The sequence below is a fragment of the Numida meleagris genome, chromosome 17, assembly GCF_002078875.1.
Source record: "Numida meleagris isolate 19003 breed g44 Domestic line chromosome 17, NumMel1.0, whole genome shotgun sequence".
In the NCBI taxonomy this organism is placed as follows: domain Eukaryota; kingdom Metazoa; phylum Chordata; class Aves; order Galliformes; family Numididae; genus Numida; species Numida meleagris.
This window is the reverse complement of record NC_034425.1, coordinates 543,831-563,290: the sequence shown is the minus strand read 5'-3', so window position 1 is coordinate 563,290 and position 19,460 is coordinate 543,831. Positions and strand designations below refer to the sequence as shown.

The 19,460-nt window shown below is 48.1% G+C and overlaps 1 protein-coding gene across 3 annotated transcripts in view; it reads right to left on the bottom strand.

The window, feature by feature from the left end:
* DNAH9 (dynein axonemal heavy chain 9) overlaps positions 1-19,460 on the bottom strand; it is a 175,860-nt gene that overhangs the window by 133,285 nt on the left and 23,115 nt on the right. For 2 of the 3 annotated variants that reach the window (XM_021414422.1, XM_021414421.1), the window contains 13 exons: positions 18,333-18,499; positions 17,125-17,995; positions 15,190-15,320; positions 13,933-14,059; positions 11,090-11,242; positions 9,986-10,111; positions 9,101-9,340; positions 7,607-7,767; positions 6,346-6,502; positions 5,387-5,491; positions 2,629-2,786; positions 1,270-1,408; positions 234-521 (listed from right to left, as the gene is read on the bottom strand). In XM_021414422.1, coding sequence (XP_021270097.1) covers positions 234-521; positions 1,270-1,408; positions 2,629-2,786; positions 5,387-5,491; positions 6,346-6,502; positions 7,607-7,767; positions 9,101-9,340; positions 9,986-10,111; positions 11,090-11,242; positions 13,933-14,059; positions 15,190-15,320; positions 17,125-17,995; positions 18,333-18,499 — 2,823 coding nt within the window. Of the gene's footprint in view, positions 1-233; positions 522-1,269; positions 1,409-2,628; positions 2,787-4,145; positions 4,255-5,386; positions 5,492-6,345; positions 6,503-7,606; positions 7,768-9,100; positions 9,341-9,985; positions 10,112-11,089; positions 11,243-13,932; positions 14,060-15,189; positions 15,321-17,124; positions 17,996-18,332; positions 18,500-19,460 lie in introns of those variants that run through there. The other variant, XM_021414423.1, reaches the window with a different exon arrangement.

Genomic DNA, 19,460 nt, shown 5'->3' with positions numbered 1-19,460 from the left:
GGCCATGCTTTCATGAACCTACAGGCGTTGTCCCCTTGTAAACTCAGGGACTGAGTCAGTGCTGACTTTCCGCACAACTGCGTCAGAACCAGCACAGCAAACTGTCTCCTCCACCAAGGTCAGACTGTAAGGGGAATATTGCACAGAGCTGTCTCCATGAAAACAAAAATGGTTGAGGAAACCCATATGATCTGATGGCAGCGTAGGCACAGCAGAAGATTACTTGGTCTTACTTTGAGCACAAAGTTGTCCTCAGCCTGCAGCCGGAGGTCCAACACAGCCTGCCTCACAAAGGACTCAAAATTCAAGTCACGCTTCCGAGGCACATCCAGAGCAGGGAAGAGGTCCCCAATCAGCCCCATGAACACTGGCACGTCGTCAGTCACAATCTTGGGGATGTTGAAGTCACGAAGAGAACGCATCAGAACCTGGTCTTCGGGTCGCTCTGGGTCATCTCTCTTGAGGGAACCAGCAACAACCAGCACTGACTTGATAGCACGCAAGCCCCAGTCATAGTGATCCTATGCAGGAGAAAAAGGAGAGATGAATTTATGTTTAGACACCAGACTGCCATGCAGGGGGAAGAACTAGCAGCTCTGAACAGCCAGACCAGCCAACAATAGAAATATGTCTAAACCTGATATTTGCATTGCGGCCAGGGGCCTCCACTAGACTCAGCTACCTGACTTCTTTTTCAGTAGATGAGATTCTTTTCAGAGGCAGTATTAAAGAGTCAGACAATTCAGCTGTTTCTACCACCACGTGGACTTAGAGCTGGCAGCAGAACAGCAGTAGGACCCGTACTATGCAAGACCTAAGCTATTCATTTCACCTAAATAATGAAGCAGCTAAAGCAAGGCCAGCCCAGCCCGGATCTGCACAAGTTACCATGGTGAAAGTAGTGTTAGTGCATCATGAGGTCCCGAACATCCAGGTTTATCCATCTTGCCTGCTACAAGGTTACCACGTTTAGCATGTTAGCATGTTACATCCTAGAAGCAGCACTGAGCTGTAAGAGCATTGCTGGAAAAGGACCTCAAAGAGGTATGGAGAGGAGCTCTCAAGCCAATAAGTAACTTTTCATGTTCCTGCTTTGTTCACATCCTTCAGACCGTTTAAGACCTCCCCCAGCCTCCAGCACAATTGCATTCATTAAAGCAAAGCTGGGAAGCTTTAGTCATGGAGCTGAAGTGGCAAAGCATCGTGTTCACAGCAACTTTTGGGGTCAAGGTGCTCCATTGTTCTGTGCAGCCATGGAATTGGGCTCACCTGCTTGGACAAGAGCTCCTTGCAGAGCTGGTACAGAGTAATGAACTTCCTGGCTAAGGCCCGGGCCTCGATGAAGCCCTCAGCCACCAGCATGATTTCACAGATCAGCTCGAAGTCTGGCACAACCATCGCACATGGCCTAGAAGGGCAGGAGAGAAAAGTGCAGAACCTTTGACTACAGGTCTTATAAAGAGGAGATAGGCACAATTTGCTGCCAGTATTAGTAAGGAATGGGCTTGAATTCAGAGGATGTATGTAAAACAAAAAGCCTATGCCACCAGGTGTCCCGATCACAGAAGGGGGCTGGAGCTACATGATCTTTAAGGTCCCTTATAACCCAAACAGTTCTATGGTTCTATACTGCAGCTTATGCCAGCCCCAAAGACACAGAAGCTGCCTGTCCAGCTTTTCCTGAGTTTATCCAGGCTCTGTCCTGAGCTGAAACATGGGCCTGTGTTTAAGCTCACCTGAAAACACTCACACCAGCAGCGATGGGGAAAAATCAGAGTCTTCAGAAGAAAATACAATTGCTGAAGTCTCCGTTCTACAATGGTTTCTTTCCAGGGAATAGTCCTACCTTGATGGGTAGGAGAGCAGATGCTGAATCTGCTGAACAGAATACTGTGTGATACTTAGAAAAGGATAAAACCAGTGGCTTGGCCCAGGAACCTGCAGGCAGACACAGATTTGGGCCGCTCCCATACCTTCTGCAAAGTCTTAGCACTGTGCTTAAAAGAGGAAGGGCCTCTCCCACTGCCCACAGAGCCCATGTCCAGGCGATGTGTCAGTGGGGAATGGCCATCCGAGCTCATAGAGAGCGGTGATAACAAAGCAAGTGGGATAATGAATCCCAGAGCAGAGCACGCAGGGGTTGAGGCCATTGAGACAACTGTTCCACAGGGAAGTGGGAGGGAAGGAGATCACAGAATCATAGAATGGCTTGGGTTGGAAGGGACCCCAAGGATCACCAAGTTCCAACTCCCCTGATCCTGCCCTGTCCAGCTGAAGGACTAGGGCTGTACTTTTACAGTATTTATCTACTGAGAAATGAGCCAAAAGGCAGCAACAACCTGTGTTTGCTGAGAACGTGGAGCCGGTCTGCAGCCATAAAAGGGCAGTGTATATTTGCAACTTTATCTTCCAGGACTATTCCTGTGAGACAGGTCATGCACTGACTTCACCAATGCAAGGCACACGGCTCATTTTCCCTGCCTCTGCATTCCCAGACCCTGGCTTGTGCAAGGCGGAAATCTGCAATCCTCCAATGCACTTCCTCCAAGGAAAAAAGTCAAACCTAGATATCCCAAAAGACAATTTCCATCAGCCTTACACAGGTCACCAAACCTGACCTGGACTCACCTGAAGAGAGCTTTTAAGTTCTCAGGTAGCTCAGTTCGCCCTGCGTAACCAGGGTTCATGGTGATGAAAATTCCCACCGAAGGTACCAAGCTGATGTCTTCTCCAAGAAAACTGAAGGTTTTCTTCTTCTCTCGTATTGCATCCTGCACGCTCTTCACCTAGGAACCAAGGCAAAATGTTAGTATCAGTGTTCAGTGACAAAAAACCACATTAGATGACGGTGCTACATTCCTACCCTTGGTCCCATGACAGACAGGGCTTACCACTGGTCGGGTTTTTGTTGCTGTTTCATTTTTTTATTAACTGTATAAATCTTTATATAGCATTTGGACTACATCCGTGTGCCAGTATCAATCTCCCATCGCAGCTAAACTCTGACAAAGCAGAGAACAGAGCTGAAGAGACTGGGAACCAGGCAAAGGAGCCGAGAAGAATTTGCACCATTTCTCCGTAAAGAGCAGTGGTTCTTTACGGAGTGGGCTCCTGCCCAGGAGCAGGAAACGGCCCCACAGATTATCACTTCTTAAGATTCTGGGATATCAGATGCTTAATTTAAACCAAAATCACCAGGCTGAAGCTGCAAGGCCTCCCCTGCCACCTTCACTCACTAATATTACATTGTCCTTTACATTTGTCTGATTGCAGCTTTGTTCTTCTCATTCCCCGGGTTCCAAAGAGACTGAGTTTATTAAAGATGGATCATCTCTTTGCAAACAGAACTTAAGCAAGGGAGGAATCTATTTTCACCACTCTAACCTTACTGCTGTTTGCCATCTTAAAGTTAAGCAATTAATCGAATATTTTCCTGTAAGGAACCATATCGACACTAGCTGCATGACTAAGACAGCCAATTAAACATCGCCATGGTTACACTCCTAATAGCAGCCAGCAATGGAATGACAGCTGTGCTGCTTTCTTCTGACGCGGCGCTCCAGCCAGGAGCGAGAGAATCATTAGCAGTTGAGTCATATCTGGGATTCTTTTGTTCAGCTTCCCCTTTTATTTTAAGATCCTCAAAGACTTTTTTCAATGACAACTTTCAACTAGAATCTGATGGAAGAGAAAATGAGGGAAAGACACATAAACTCCTGTACTCGCCTGGGGCTTCTTTGGGATGTCACATAAGGTACCAATTATGACTTGGAGGGAGATGAGAAGAGTGAGGAGTCCATGGAGGGGTTCAGAATGTCTTTGACTGAAACATCTACAAGAGTATAGAAATTTCTGGGCTCTAGACATTTCTTTCTACAAAACTGAGCCCAAAAGAGAACCAAGGAAGAACTCTGTACCTCCATCAAACACTGGGATCCTAAAACCCTGCACTCAACTGACACTTGGGCACAGAAGAACTTGAACCCTTCAGCTTCCCTGTTTTCCACAGTGAAATTCCCCAAGGCTCACAATTTCAGTGCTGCCCGTGTTGGAACTGCTTCAGCCTGGCCAGCGCAGCTGAGCACCCACCCCCCACCCAGACGCTCAGGGTAGTTGCAAGCTATGGGCTCCATAGCCCACCTCACCTCAGAGATGTCCCTGGTGCCTTCAGAGGACACCAACGTGACTGAGGATCTGGATAACATTCAGACACAGTTCAAAGTGATTCCAAACTAATTCCAGATTTCTTCACCGGCCACTAAGAGGAGGGGAAGTGCCAGATTACGTATAAGCACAAGAGAACAGGGCTACCCAGCATAATGAGGGGGTGGTCTTGTTACCAGCCCCTCTCCCAGGGCTGCTGATGTGCGTTACATGGGACTCACCGATCACAGAATCATTTGAGTAGGAAGGGACCCTTAAGGGTCATCTAGTCCAACCTCCCTGCAATGAACAGGGACACCTGCAGCTCCATCAGGTGCTCAGAGCCTGCTCCGGCCTGACCTTGAGTGTCTCCACTGAACAGATAAACCAACAAGGAGATGAGAAATCATCCTATAGGGAAAACAGTTCTGCACAGCCAGGCACAACTCAAATAGCCCTCTCTAAGCTTTAATTCCACACTGTCTGTGTATCCTAGGCAAGCACATCAACCAAAGCTGCAGTCTGCAGAGGTTCCAGTTCTGAGGGCCAGCTGTTTCACACTGGTGGGGAGAAGCACCGAGCTGCACCACGGGGCTGCAGGCTTTCCTCTTAAGAATTGCACCCACTCTGCTGGGAACGCCCCTCGTTATAGACACTGAGATTAAATCTACATCCACATGAAAACCAAAAGAAGGGAAAAAAGACTGCAGGGGGTTGGTGACAGGTAGGTGTTAAGAAAATACATCTTGGACATATTTCTATTTGTCACATATGATACAAAAGCTGTGCTTGACTGGAGGCAATAAATAACCACCAGAAAGCCCAGCAGGTCACGGATCAGCCCCAGACATCCCCCTCTCCTCCCTGCACGGCAGACTGAGTAGCCATAACACGCTTCTTCCCTCTAAAATGATGGGCTGCAATTATCTCACAGCACGTTAACGACACAAGTGTACTCCTCAGGAGGACTGCGTGCAGAACCACGGTGTATACTGATCTGGAGAAAAGCATTGCCTGCACACTAACGCTGTAATTGCAGGAAAGAAAAGAAGCGACAGAAATGTTTGCAGCATAACTGCTACCCGTCGTCAGTGCTGTGATTTGCGTGTGATAACCTTGGGATATAATCCCTCACCCACGACACTGCGAAACCAGCAACACACACTTCCCACGTTTACTGCTGCTCTAAGAGTGCAGCACGGCTCTGCCTTGTCTGTGTTTATTTATGAGTTTCTCCACTTACCTGTACAGCCACCACAGAAAGGACCTCAACTGAGATCCTGTTAAACTCATCAAAACAGCCCCAGGCTCCCGTCTGGGAAAGGCCTTTGTAAATATTCCCACAAGACTGAAAGAAATAAAAATAAAAAAACAGAATGTCAAAATCACAAGAGTGACGTTACGAACGGAAGCAACTCCAGAAAGAAAAAAAAAAAAAAAAAAAGGATTTTCTTATTTTCTCTCCCAGTCTGTTTATTTTTAGCAATTTACAGTCTATTGTGGGTATTTAGAAAAGTGCATGGAAACAGCAGGCACAACTCAATTATAATATTTATAGCTCTGCGCAGTTTGCCACTTGATTTGCTAATTGCACTTTCTTGATCTATCCGTGCACTAGTTTGATTTAAAGGTCACCTGTGCTGAATTACTTATGGCTCTGCTTCCTGGGAGAGCCCATAAGCTGAATAAAATATGATCTAAGGCTACCAAAATCACTGTACCGTGCCAGAGCGGCACAGGGCAAGGCTCGATCTGACGATTCAACCTTCTGCAGCGATGGAAGGTTCAGCAGGGTTCTGCCTTTATTTGGCAGAGAACCCCCAAAAAAAGCAGGACAGGTGCCACCCCCCACCAGGGCACATCAGCCCGCGAGCATGGCGGGGAGAAACGACCAAGGGCTGAAGTATTAACGCTGCCTCCACCCCAAACAAACAGGCCAAGATTTTTCAAGCATTTCACATGATAAACTAATTCCAGAAGGAAAGGGAAAGGGGGCAATGAGGCAGAGAGCATGGCTTGGTTCTCAGCCTCTCAACCAACCACATGCCAGTTCTTTGGGAACTTTCCCTTTGGAAAACGGAGGAGGAGGACAAGGAGAACGGTGGAAAGGAGCAGAGCGAGGCGGTGGAGGGCAGTGATCTCAGTGGGATTACTTTAGGTTTCAGCAGGCATCCCCAGGCCAAGGTGCCGACACTGCAGTACCTTGTAGTCCATCTGCTCGGAGCAGTTAAACACATACACCATGATGCCCAGGGCTCGCCCCAAATCTTTCGTAGTCTCTGTCTTGCCGGTGCCTGCAGGGCCTGCAGGTGCTCCGCTCATGGTCAGATGCAGTGACTGGGTCAGGGTGATGTAACATCTTTCACAGCAAAAGATAAAGGGAAAAAGGGAAGAGATTCAGACTTGGCCCAACAGGTCACTGTTGGGGTGCAGAGCAAAAGGACCAAGGCAACGCACACAGGAGAGCTTTTGATCTGCAAAGCAGGACCTGAGCAGAGTGCATGTGCAAGCTGAATATCCTCCTCTACATTAATTACCACCTCTGCCTGGTTGTCCAAGAGATGCTCATCATCCTCCATCAGGGTCTGCTGATGGGTCTTCACAACCAGACTCAAGCTTTATTTGAAATCCCATACTGCTCACCAATACTGAGCATAGCCCAGATAACATAGGAAAAGGCTGGCTTTTCTGAGAGACCTTCCTCTTGCTGCCCAGTGCTCTCCAACTCAAAGCATCCCATCGCCAGTCAATGGCAGAAACTTGCTCAGGTGGCCTAGGAATCATCCTACTCAGTACTGCAGCATGCCCCAAAGCTCCTCTGTCATGCTGATGGTGGACACCTGGGAGGTGCCCATACAGGTGTCTGTGCTCCCTATTGAAGCCACAGAGTTGTAGTCAATACAGCTAACAAAACAAGATAATACATGGGGTTTTGGCTCAACTGACTGACATGGTTGACCTGAGCCACCTGAGATGCTCCTAGCCACTAAGATGTCACATAGGGTGGGAAGATGTGACACGGTGTGTGTCCACAGAAGACTTGAATGTTTCTGAACTGGTAGCTGGAAGCCAGCTGGGATGTTGTAGAGCACCTCAAGTCCCTCCAAGTGTCCCAGTAGAGGCAAGAGAACCACACAGTAGGTGTCTACTTCAAGATGGGATGAAAGTTCTCTAGAATCAACAACTGCATGAGGCTATGGACAACCCATGCAAAGGCAAACACACAGGTGAACATGTCGATCTGTGAGCTAAATCTCAGCCTGGGATCTGAGGCACAGATAACCCAGTGGGTTCCACCACCAAGCCACAAACCAGGTGAGAGTTAATGCTCTGCCATAAGAACGCTGGGACGTGGAGAAAGAACAAGGGGGATGTGGGTGTCAGAACCAAACCCATCGTGTTTGGCAGCTGTGTCTGACTGCAGGGCACAGTGCAGCTGTGATGGTGGCTCCCAGGGACCTACCTGTCTGTCAGCGGAGTGATCACAAGCCGAGGGGTATTGCCAAGGTATTCGTAGGAGTAGAGGAACTGGGCATCACAGATGTTGGCGAAGCAGTGCCGCTCCTCATCCGACCACCTGTGTCGGAGCTGTGACAGCCAAACAAACGCCTGCGCGTTGTCCACCTGCAACGCAACCACAGGCACCGTCGCAGAGCTGGTGCTGTGCTGGAACCCTGCAGCTCCTCAGCTCCACACAGCCACTCCCCAGCAGGGATGGGGGAAGAATTGGAAAGGTGAAAGTCTGAGGACTCATGGGTTCAGATAAAGACAGTTTACTAGTCAAGCAAAATCCACATGTGCAAGTAAAACAAAATAAGGAATTAATCTGCTGCTTCCCACGGGCAGGCAGATGCACAGCTGCTTCGAGGAAAGCCGGGCTCATCAAACATAAGGGCTTCTTGGGAAGACAAATGCCATCACTCCCAACGTCCTCTCCTTCCTTCTCTACTCCAGCTTTTATTGCTCAGCATGACACCTCATGCTATGCAATGCCCTTTGGCCACTTTGGGCCTGCTGCCCTGGTTCTGTCCCCTCCCAGCTCCTTGCACACCCCCAGCCCTCACTTGCAGGGCAGCACAAGAAGTACAAAATCCCCTGACTGTGTGAGCACTGCTCCACCACAGCTAAAACACTGGTGTGCCATCATAACTCTTTTCACCAAAAATCCAAAACATGCCATCATACAAGACTCGACAAAGTAAATTAACTCTATCCTAGCTGGGCACACACAATGCAGGTACGAAAACTGCAACTGTGGTGAAGTTCTCCTGGGGGTTGGACAGGCCTTCACTGTGAAGGCAGGTGTGCTTCCACAACACAGTAGAAGCTGTCACCTTCCCACCTCCTACCAGCAGAGAGGAGGAACCAAAGCAGTGACCACAGCTTCACCACGAACTGGGCCCAGGCACCAGCCGGCTGAGCTGAGCCCTGCAGCCAGAAGCACCATGAACAGCCTGGTTGCCTCTGAGAGGACCCAAGGAGGCTCAGAGCAGGGCCGCTTCCAGCCCACTGCAGGGCTTGGCATGTGGCACAAAAGGAAAGCAGGACAAAGGGAGTCCCAGTGGAGTCCCTGTGGCCCCACACCACATCAAGGGGCTGCAAAATGAAAAGCCCGCATGTTTCTCTGACTTTCTAAATCCACAATTGAGACCACATCCAGCAGCTTCCCAGTGTGATGCCAGTGACTGCCAACAAGTGCTTGGGCAGAAGGGACAGGGCCACTCTCCCACCCCCAGTGTGAATCTGCAGCAATTACAAGCAGCCCTTGGCGCTGTAGGGCTCTGACTCAGAGCAGCACTGACAGGGGCTGCCTCCTCACAGCAAACATTGCAGAGGTACAATCAGCCATGTATCTCCCTCTGAGGCAGCAAGCTGAACGGCATGTGGCTGTCCGCTCCCTCCTTTAACCCCCACTCCAGTGCCCAGCCCAGGACCGTGCTGAGCTGCAAACACGAACCTTCTGTGCTATCATCTTTGCCACCACGTCCCGAGCGTGCACGTCAATGGTGCATATCGTCATGATTTTCTGCCTGTCACCCTTGGAGAGCTGCCCGATTAGCATGGTAACGAGGGTGTTCAGCTGGGTCACTTGCTTCTTGTGATATTCCTTCATGGCGTTCTCATAGCCTTCCTCCACCCTGGCGAAGGCAATCCCGACCTCAGTTGTCCACCAAATCTGGGAGCAGGACAGAGCCACCTAGGGAAAGACGCTGGCTCAGTATCAGGGAAAACAACAGAACTTACACTTGAGAGTGTCTGATCCATGAGAGATCAAAGATGAAGCATCCGTGACATGAAATTAAATATTTTTTGATACAGTAGTCACAGCAGACAGGACAACAGGGACCTGCTCAGCGACATTCATTTAAAACACGTCAGTGATAAAGACATATTTAACATCTACTTATTAGCAAATGAGCATTCTTCACATGCCAGACACAGCAGTGGAGGCAGAGCTGGAGACCTCCAAGCTGTCAGAGGTGCATCTGAAGGGCTCTTTCCTCTCATTAGCCCTCACCATCCATCTTCATCTCTCTCCTTCTCTGGGCAGATAAACTTCTCTTTGACACAGCACTGTCCAAGCCAATGAGCACTGCAAACCAACCAAGAGAGTATCTTCCCTGCAGCCCCAACCAGACCACGGGGCTCAGCCTGGAGACTCTGTTAGGAGAATGGTAGGAAAAAGGACAACTCATCCTCCACCGCTCCTGGACAGCACAGCGGAAGGCTCTCAGTCACAGCGAGATGCTGTTACTGTAAGAAGGAAAGGGCAGGACTGAAGAAGGCCAAGAGCTGCCTCTCCCATCCACCAAACCAAGAGGAGATGAACAACAGCAGATACCTGAGCAGGGTAATCAAAGAGCCACTGTTCCCTTGGCTTCTCCTCATATGCCATTACAGCTTCTGTCATCTCATCTCTGACTGTAGCCCTCATGTTGTTTAGTACGTGATTCAGCCAGACCTCAACCTGGAGAGGAAATTAAATCACAGTAACACATCTGCTCTTCTTAAGCACTTCTGGCCTAAGTGAGGATACAGAACGGCACAAGCATCTCAGCTCTCTAAACAAGCCTCAGCCTCTTTCAGACTCAGTGGATTTAGATGATTCTGGTACTGGACGACTTGCTTGTGTAGACACCAACAGGCAGACCTTTCTTGAACGCCAGCTATGGGAGAAACAAAAACGAACTCCACAGATGAGTAATTTGGAGCAGAATGTTCCACCTCCAGGCCACAAGAAGAATCACAGCTAGGACTCGGGTGCAATCTGCCAGTAGCAGGCAAAAAGTGCTGCCAAACTCTGGAACAAGATTCCTCCTCATGAAACCATTCTTTCACAACGTCCTCACTGAGAGGACAGCACAAACGCAGCATGCTCCATCACTGTGCAGTTTGGTGGCTGATACATACTTCAGCTTCTTGTATGAGACAGTGCAGGAAGGTATAGCTGTGGGGATAGACTAGCTGAGCAGTAGCTCAGTAGCTCGTCCCAGGAAGGAATGAAGATGAGAAAATAGGAAAAAAAGCCTTGTCTTTCAAAAGATGCCCATGCAGAGGTACTACGGAGCAGCTTAGTCTATTTCCAATGCGCAGTTCTTCCCTTATGAGGATATTTGTAACAAGATGTAAGACTAACATTTGAAATGTCTTAGAAAATAAATAAATGAATAAATGAAACCCCAATTAGCTGGAAAAAGGCCCCAGCCCTTACTCCCACTGTGGATTGCAATGGCAATGCATCAATTCTGTGAGGACCTAACCACAGTGAGACCAAGGGCCACTGAGTATAATAGAGTTGTTAAACTACACAACCACCTCTTCCAACTTTTCTCTCATTAAGGGAGAGTAGTGAAGTTCTATCACGTCTTGGTGACAGAAGCCCAAAAAGAGGGTGGGTGAGCAGAACCCACCAGACCATTCTGTTGGATAAGGTCCTCCCTCTCACCTGCCCGCTGCAGTCACACGGTTCACTGAAGCTGACGTATTCCTCCTCCTTGCTGTACATTCCCAGGCCAATCTTGGTTGGCTTTTGCTCAGAGTCCAGCTGGAATTTCATCTTGGCCAAGTTGTCAAAGAGTTTGGAAAGATGACGTTGTACCTGCAGGCAGAATTGTATAAGTGATCGAGACAGGGCAAGCAGAGCAGCCATCACCATGCACAACTCACAGCCATAGTCATGTTCATAAAGCAAGCCCTTGAATGTCTCAGTAGGACCACAGCCTTTGATGCATGGCGAGGATCACAAGCTTACTGCTTTCCCTTCCAATACTTACTGCTATTTCTATTCAATTCACAAAGCAGACATGCCTTAATAAAGCATACTTCTCCACTGAGAAATCTCCTACATAGGGTAGCAGCATAGAAAGCAAACATTCAAACATTACATCCCCTCCTAGCCCCAGTTTTCCTACCATGTAAAGTTGAGAGGTCCACAGTCATTTTTCCACATCATTTTATTCACAGCGCACTGGGGAGTTTTATTTGCTGCAAATCTCCCTGTTTTCTCTCCACTAGAAGACGATTTTGGGCCAATGAAAAGTCATGAGTCATGGTGAGATAAGATCTTTATTTCTGACCAAGACCCATGATAAACAGGTTAGCAGCCCAGACCTTCTATGAAACCTCCTTCTTGACCAAAAGAGCTCTTGCAGAATGAAAAGAATAATCAAGTCCTGCCTTGTTCACTCCCGTATGAGACTGAAAAGCCAACACGGAGGTGCCAGATTTGCTGCTGCAGGCTCTCAAAATCAGCACCTTCCTGCTGGAAGCTGAGCAGGTCATCTGTGCTTCTTCCAGATCACTTCCATTCAGTTGTGTAGTAGATCACTGTGTGTCACACACTACCACCACCAGAAGCAGCTGTCTCCCAGGGCTGAGTTCCCCCAAGGGTCAGCTCACAAAGCAGTCCCAGAGAAGAGCTGCACTTCTCAAGGACAGCCAGGGGTGGGGAGTCAGCCCCAGGCAACCTCCCATGGGACGAGACTGAGAACAGCCCGAGATGCCTGGTGTGCTGATGCTTTCAGAGAAAGACAATGGACTTTTCCATTCAAATCTGACTCACAAAGGACAACCACACTCGCTCTCACAAGCTACAGCTCACATTCCTCGGAAGTCATCTCATGCATGTTCAAGTAGGGCCAAACCTTGGAAGATGCTGAATAGTTCCAAGAAGAAACTGGCACTCTGCATCTGCCAGGATTATAATCTCTCCTTTCATATCTTAAGTAAATTTTTCCTACATCTAGAAGTTTCTGCTCACACATCCCCACCTCCCACACCTTGGCCAGCCCGTAAGGCTTCGGACAATCCTTGGTATAATCTTGCCACAGGAGCCCTGGGAACACCTGAATCCACCCAAGTTCAACATCCAGTTCAAGAGGATAATAGCATTGTGCATTTAATCCTCTCTTAGGGATGATCAGATTTTGAAAGTACAGAAGAAAACCTGAGAGTATATTCATGTATGATCCTACTTGACATTTACTTTGATTTCGCCGCAGATAGATTCAAATAACAGAAAACATGTGGACTTTCTTCATACTCCGCGGAGCATTTTGACACGGTATCTTCTGTTTCCAACTTCTTTTTTTTTTTTTCTCTCCATTTTAAGCATCAGTCAACTAGGTATTTGTGATGCTCTGAGGGCTGAAATCAGCCAGCAGCAGAGGCAGGTACAAGCAGTGGTAAAGGTTAGCAATAAATAACAACACTGTCAAATGCACGCACAGACCTGCTCCATGCATACATCCGCATTCCTAATTAGATGAAAAGCTTGGAGGTGAGGTTATCCACTACTGAAAGATGAAACAAAGAATTTATTCCTTATCCAACAAACTCTTCATTTGCTGCAAAACTATATATCAGTTTGATAAACCAAGCTCGGGACAAATGATGCATCCCAAGCACAGCCAGCCAGAGCACGGCACTGTGTAGCCCACGATAGCCCCCATTTCCTGACAGCGCTCCTAAACCACTAAACAACCCTAACGCTGCTTTGCTCTGTACGGAGAAATTTCTGCAGAACTTCTCGGGAATGAATCCACTGAATTCCGCCCACTGTGAGACAGGAAGAGTTTGTGCTCATCTGAGGAATGCCAGAAAGCACACCTGGAGGTCATTTCCTAAAATAGGAAGGTTACTACAAATTCCCCCGCTACAAGTAATCAGGAGGAATTGTGCATTTCAAAGGACTTCCCCATACCTGGCATTCAGAAACTCAGACTGGAGCAGAGAAACCTCCTTGATCAGAAAGCCCAGGACCCCGGGCAGGACGCAGAACATACAGCATGCACCCTGAGGTGTGCAGTGGCTGAATAACAAAGGACTCTTCTACCTCCAAGGGGACCTCTCCTTCCACACTAAATGCTTGGTCTGCAGCTCTTCCAGCAGCGGGTGGTAGGTGGCACCTGAGGCTGCGGAGCCTGGGTCAGCAACAAGTTCTAGCTGAATCTTCAAGAATGGTAAGTCTCCTCTCAGCTCACCACATCACAGTGCAAACAAAACCAGTGGTTTGGCACCATCAGCACACAGACAAACTCTGCTTTCTGCGATGCTTTCAGAACCATCTGCCAGCATCACCAAGGTTACATCTGACAACACAGTGTGCACTGACTTTCAGAGATGACAGATGAAGTTCACCTGTGCAGGAATTACAATTTAACGAAGTAAGGAGGGTTAGAAAAAGCACTCAAAGAAAGGAGAAGCTACCGGAGAGTTCCAGGACACGGTCTTCCACGGTGACATTACTGACAGTTGGAAAATGCAAAGGCGACACAGAGCAATGCATACCAGCTGTGGGTTGGTGCCATTGGAAAGAATATCCAATAAATCTGCAGAAGAAATGAAGTAAAATCTGGGAAAGGCCAACCTCTTCCGGTCCAAATATTCAGCCAAAGCCTTCTCACATAGTGACAGCCTGGAGAAACAAAGCGAGTAAACTGAGCCCAGGAAAGGCAGAAGAATATCCCTCCACGCTTCATGCTGCAGTTTGGGTTATCAGGCAGATTCTCCCCTACCATGGGAAAATGTCAGACATGAGCTGAGCCTATGGTCTGGTCCTCTACAGCATTTACTGAATAGGGCAGCATAGCATGTAGTAACTCACAGGTCGCCCTGTATCCCCAAGGGCCAAACAGCCCAGGAGCCAGAGGAGCCTCACAGAAAAGCAAAAACAAAAGTGGAAGAAGCTGGAAAGCGTTTGCAGTCTGACTTGCTGTTTTAGACAAGTTCATAATTTTCACAGGTGATTTCACACTGGGATGAAAGTTTCCATAACTGCTTTTATTTTAACAAGCTGTATTTTAAAGTCTTATTCAAACCTAGTCAGCTCTTTGTGTTTGTGAAGCCTGAAGGGAAATTTGTTTGCTCCAATCTAAAATAAATCTTTCAGTGTTTACACGCTAAACTGCTGCTGAGCTTACAAACTTCATAAATAACACACAGCTAGTCCTCTGTGAGCAACACTGGCTTTACCTAATATATATATTAAAAAAAAGCACTTTATTTTAAGAGGATAGTTATTACTGACAAAAAAGCTATCATATTAAGCTTTCAGTGTGTTCCAGGCAGACAAGCTCATATGCTAAGTGAGAAGTGTATCCATCTCAGGACAGTAAGGTCTTTCTCAAGCAGTCTAGATCTTCCATACACCAAGGGTATATATGCAGAGACAATTTTGTAAATTAAAGAACATAGGCTCAGCTCTGCTGCAGATATTCCTGCCTGGACTGCTAAATAGATCTTTAAGACGTTGTCTTTAGGGTGGCAGTAAGGCCACGTGTTACTCAAACCTGCTGAGTGCCTACTTTTGTACGTGAGCAAATCGATAGGCAGGATGAGAATTTGCACGTATGCAAAGCCAGGCTCCACTTTGGGGGCTTCAAGGTGATGGATCACAAATAAAAGGACTCAAGAAAGAACAGGTGCAACTTGTGAATGCAAACAACCCTGCAGTCTTAGAAAGAAAGCCTCAGAGCACAGGTTAAGCTAACTTATTAGAGCTGATCCCAGCCTCTGCCAAAATCCAGGGACCAAAGTGACACTTACCTACTCTGAATATTCTCCAGCTGTTGGGAAAGGCCTGGTTTATTGGTAGCTTCAACTACATTTGGGGTTTTCTGAGCTTCATAGGCCAGTTCCTTAAAATCAACATCAGTGCCTTCAAAGCGTTTGGAGTCCTAAAAAGCAACAGAGAATATATTCATGGTAAAGCACTAATTTCGTGCTAGAAGGTCCCATCCTTTAGGCAACATATTTGAGTTGAGGGGAGAGATTCCCTACTGAGAGCCTCATGCCCAGAGCAGAAAGGGACATCACCATTGTGGAAGGGCTCTTCCACCCAAATGCCCAAAACAAGCGCTCACCTTCTTCTGACTGCATCCCAGAGAAGTCATGGATAAAGTAATCCATGCAGAAATCAGTGCCTAGGATCCACCACTTTCACGGACTTGAATTGCCCTTTGAATGTCTCCTCACATCTATTTTCCTGTGTTCAGATGCTATATCATGGCCTCCCTGGCCATGGCAGCAGCAGACATTTCCACACAGAGGAAAGGACATTGACTCCATGCATGCTTGCTCTTCCCCTCCTGGTACAGCACAGGAGCTCCAATGCCCACCTCCGAAATCGGGACACTGGCTCCTGCACAGCAGAGCCCTTCCCTGCCTCAAGCAGGGCATGGAAACAACATGTAGCAGCAGAGGAACACACTGACACACATGCTCTGTACCTAGTGGGGATCCTGAATTTTTAGAACTAAACAGTGAAGAATAAACAAAGCTACGTTCAGAATGTTCCTGCTCCTCCCATCCTCCCAAGTCAGGCCACTATAGCACTCAAAGCTCTCCCAGCAGCACTTCCATGCTACCCTGCTCTCAGCAAGACCCTGCCCCGAGGGCTGGCACCTCCACACAAGGCACGCAGGAGGCTCCAGTGCATCCCATGCCCTGCTGGCACAGTGCTCCCCAGCATTGGCTGCATCCCGAGGAGGTTCAGCCTCCAGAAACATTGAGCTTCTGGTCTGTGCCACCTGCCAGGTGGGTATTGAGATGCAGACAGCTGCCCAGCAGGATGCAGATTCACATCATGAAGTGATTTCACACATGCTATCAGAGAGCTGCCAGATATTAAGAGCTTGCTGGCACATGGTACAGCCTTCACAGCTCTGGTAATTAGGACCTGTCTACACTGCCCAGTAAGAAAAGCTGTGGGCATAACAGTCCATGCAGAGCAGGTCAGGGGGACAGCGACAAGGTGGTTCATCACCAGGGCATCACTGGGCTGTGCACATCCTGTCTTAGGTGACAGACCCTGGCTCCACCCTAGACCTGGCACCACGTGTGGATGGGGACAGTGGGGACACTGCCAACTCCAGCGCATGCAAAGGGAGGTCCCTCAGCATGGATGCAAGCAGACGAGCGGGGCCAAGAACCAAATCGGAGCATTTTTTAATTAACAAATGGAACCAGGCTGGAAGGTGGGCCTCCACAGACACCCCAAGGAGGTCATCAATGACAAGTGTGCTCCAGCTGCTGAAGCAAGCAAACATCTGCTCTCCCCCTGCAGCAGCACTGAAGGCATGGAAGCAGATGCTGCCAGAGCTGCTTGGCTCAGGTCTGTTTGGAGGTCTTGCAGCATTTCCATAATTATCTTGGTCCCCTATCCTCCAAGTAAGTAGGGAACCCGCCTGCAGCACTGAACAGGGCTAGCAGCCTTGCACTCAGTCTCCAGTAACGCTGTATTTGCTCCATTACAGTGAAAATCAGCTTCGCAGCTCAGGCACAACCTACAGCACAAAAACATCCCTGGGCAGCACTAGGGAAACTACTGTAGCACTATTGGAGTCTCTGCCAAAAGGGAAGCAGCTGGAGAAATGTCCCACTCTGGGAAACATGGCATTATAGATAATCTCATTTCAGATCAGGGAGGATCTCCTTCAACCCTTTCCCAACAGAAAAAAAATGGGACTTGGGCTTTCTTACCTCGGGAAGCTGTGTCCGTATATCTTCTGAGCCTATGAATATGCTCTCCAGGTGACACCACGTACGCTGCACTTCAAACCAGAGGGAAATGACAGAGTCCACAGTGGACAGTTTCCTCTGCCATGCAGATACCTCCTCCAAGAAAAAAGCAATACATTTGGATGTCATTAAATTCTGCAGCTGCACCTGGTTGTCTTCCAAAGTTTCAATGAGTTCCTCATCCGACTTCAGCAATGGGATGTTTGTCCGTGGGTGAGGCTCGTACTGAAACTCCATGCTGCTCCAGGTCATTTTTAGCTCCTTCAGGACCTTCTCCATGCTCATTTCCCTCACTGCTTTGTCCACAATTCCACGAACTTCATCCTCAAAGTTATGCAGGCTGAGCTTCAGAAGATCAGCCAGTGTGGTGTCAGAGTCCATCACAAACTTCACACCTGTCACCTGCATCAGTTGTCCCCAGTGTCTTTCTCTAATAGCAGGATTTTGAAGTTCTGCTACAGCTTTCAGCGCCGTCAGCATGTTCTTCACTCTGCTGTCCAGCCCTGTGAAAGCACCCCATGCCCTCATCTCTTTATCCAAATTTCGAATCTCTCTTGCAAACTTTCTGCACTCGAGATCCATGTTTTCCACGTTGATATCCACCCATTTGGTGGTCTGCCAGTCATCAAGGCTGGTGTTCACAACTGAGATCATATCCCAGAGCTCTTTGAGAAGACGCATCTCCTTTCTGCACTGCTTCAGTTGTTTATAATCTGGCACCGTGACTTCAAACAGAGCAGCTGATTCATAAATCGAGGTCATGGCTGACTCCATTTGTTTAATCTCAATGTTCTTTGCATCCAGCAGTTGATAAGGCTTTTCAGCATCAAACCTAGAAAGAAATGTTATTGTAACAACTTCTGAAGAAAAGAAAACAAACGGTGCCTCCAAGAGACAAAGCAGAGATTAAACACCTGTAGTACACACTGATGGTACTTCCACGTGGCAGAGCTGACGCCACTTTAAAGCAACACTGTGCACTCAGCATCCAGACTCCATGTCTCGCTAGCTCTGGACAGAGTTCCCAACAACACGACACCCCAGGTGTAGCAGATACAGCACTGTCAGAAGGTAGGAAATGTATGCAAAGGCTAGAACACAGACGCTCAGAGATGACTTCATCGAGCTTTTTTCCTTGGGGCTTACGTGATGCTGCAATTTGCCTGTACCTGAACGGTGCTTCTTTCCGAAAGCGCTCTCTGAATCTGTGCTGCTCAGCATCAAAGGCCACACAGCTCTTGCGCAGAGCTGTCATTTCGTTTGCCTGCAAAGGAGCCACGTGCTGCTTCACCGCTATCGCCTGCTTCTTTATGTTGTTCCATTTTTCTGGCAGCTCCTGCAAGCAAAATTTAAACACTGGTAGGACGTATCTGAAACCTGATAGATGGCATATCTGATGTGTTTGTGGATAAGCCCAGAACAGGAAACGCAACTGAATCCGTGTCACAAGTTGTAAGGAACTATGCCCACGATGTAAAAGCTAAACATACAGTTTGGGATAAAACGTAACTAGGTATTCACAGTTTTGAAGAATACTGAAGACTGACAGCTTACAACCAGATGCTCTCATCACAAAAATATTTTCAATAACTTACAAAAATAAAAAAGGGCCCCATGCTAAATTCTGGGCTCCCACAACGGTTCAATACTTGAGACAGAACACTGATGCTAACACTGAGCCCATCGGGATGCAGAGACGGCTGCGAGCAGCCAAAGGCAGGAGGAGGGGCTGTCTGTGCCAGCTCATCAGATCAGATGGATTTTCAGAGCTAATTAAGAAGCAGGACTCTGGGGCAAATCCCTCCAGTCGTGTATATAAAATTGGTGCTAAATAAGACTGGTTTCTTTCTCAGGTCTGCAGCCAAGCTGTAAGCACACGGTGCTGCTGACAACCCCGGGATTTCCTTCTGAAGGGGATGCACTTCTTCTCACCAGGCTTTTGGGCCATATTCTCAGCCCAGATACTGACACTGGCCAAGGGCTCTGCTGTCTCTGAATCCCAGTGCTCTGCTTTGTCAGGGCACGCATGGAGCTGCTTTCTTGTCCTTGTCACCAGCTCCAGCCCAGCCACAGCCATGGAGCGAGAGGCACTGAGAATAACTTATTTCTGGTTTTCCCACCCTATATGGCAGCGACTCAACCATTCAACTCCGTGTTGCTAGAAAGAACACAATTAGTTTGTTCTCTCCTGCATCTGAAGGGAAAAGCAGGAAACCAGGGAACTACCAAACCCCACTCGCTGCCACCCAAGCCTGCATCAGAGAATGGGAGTCTTTGCTACACAGGACCATAAGATA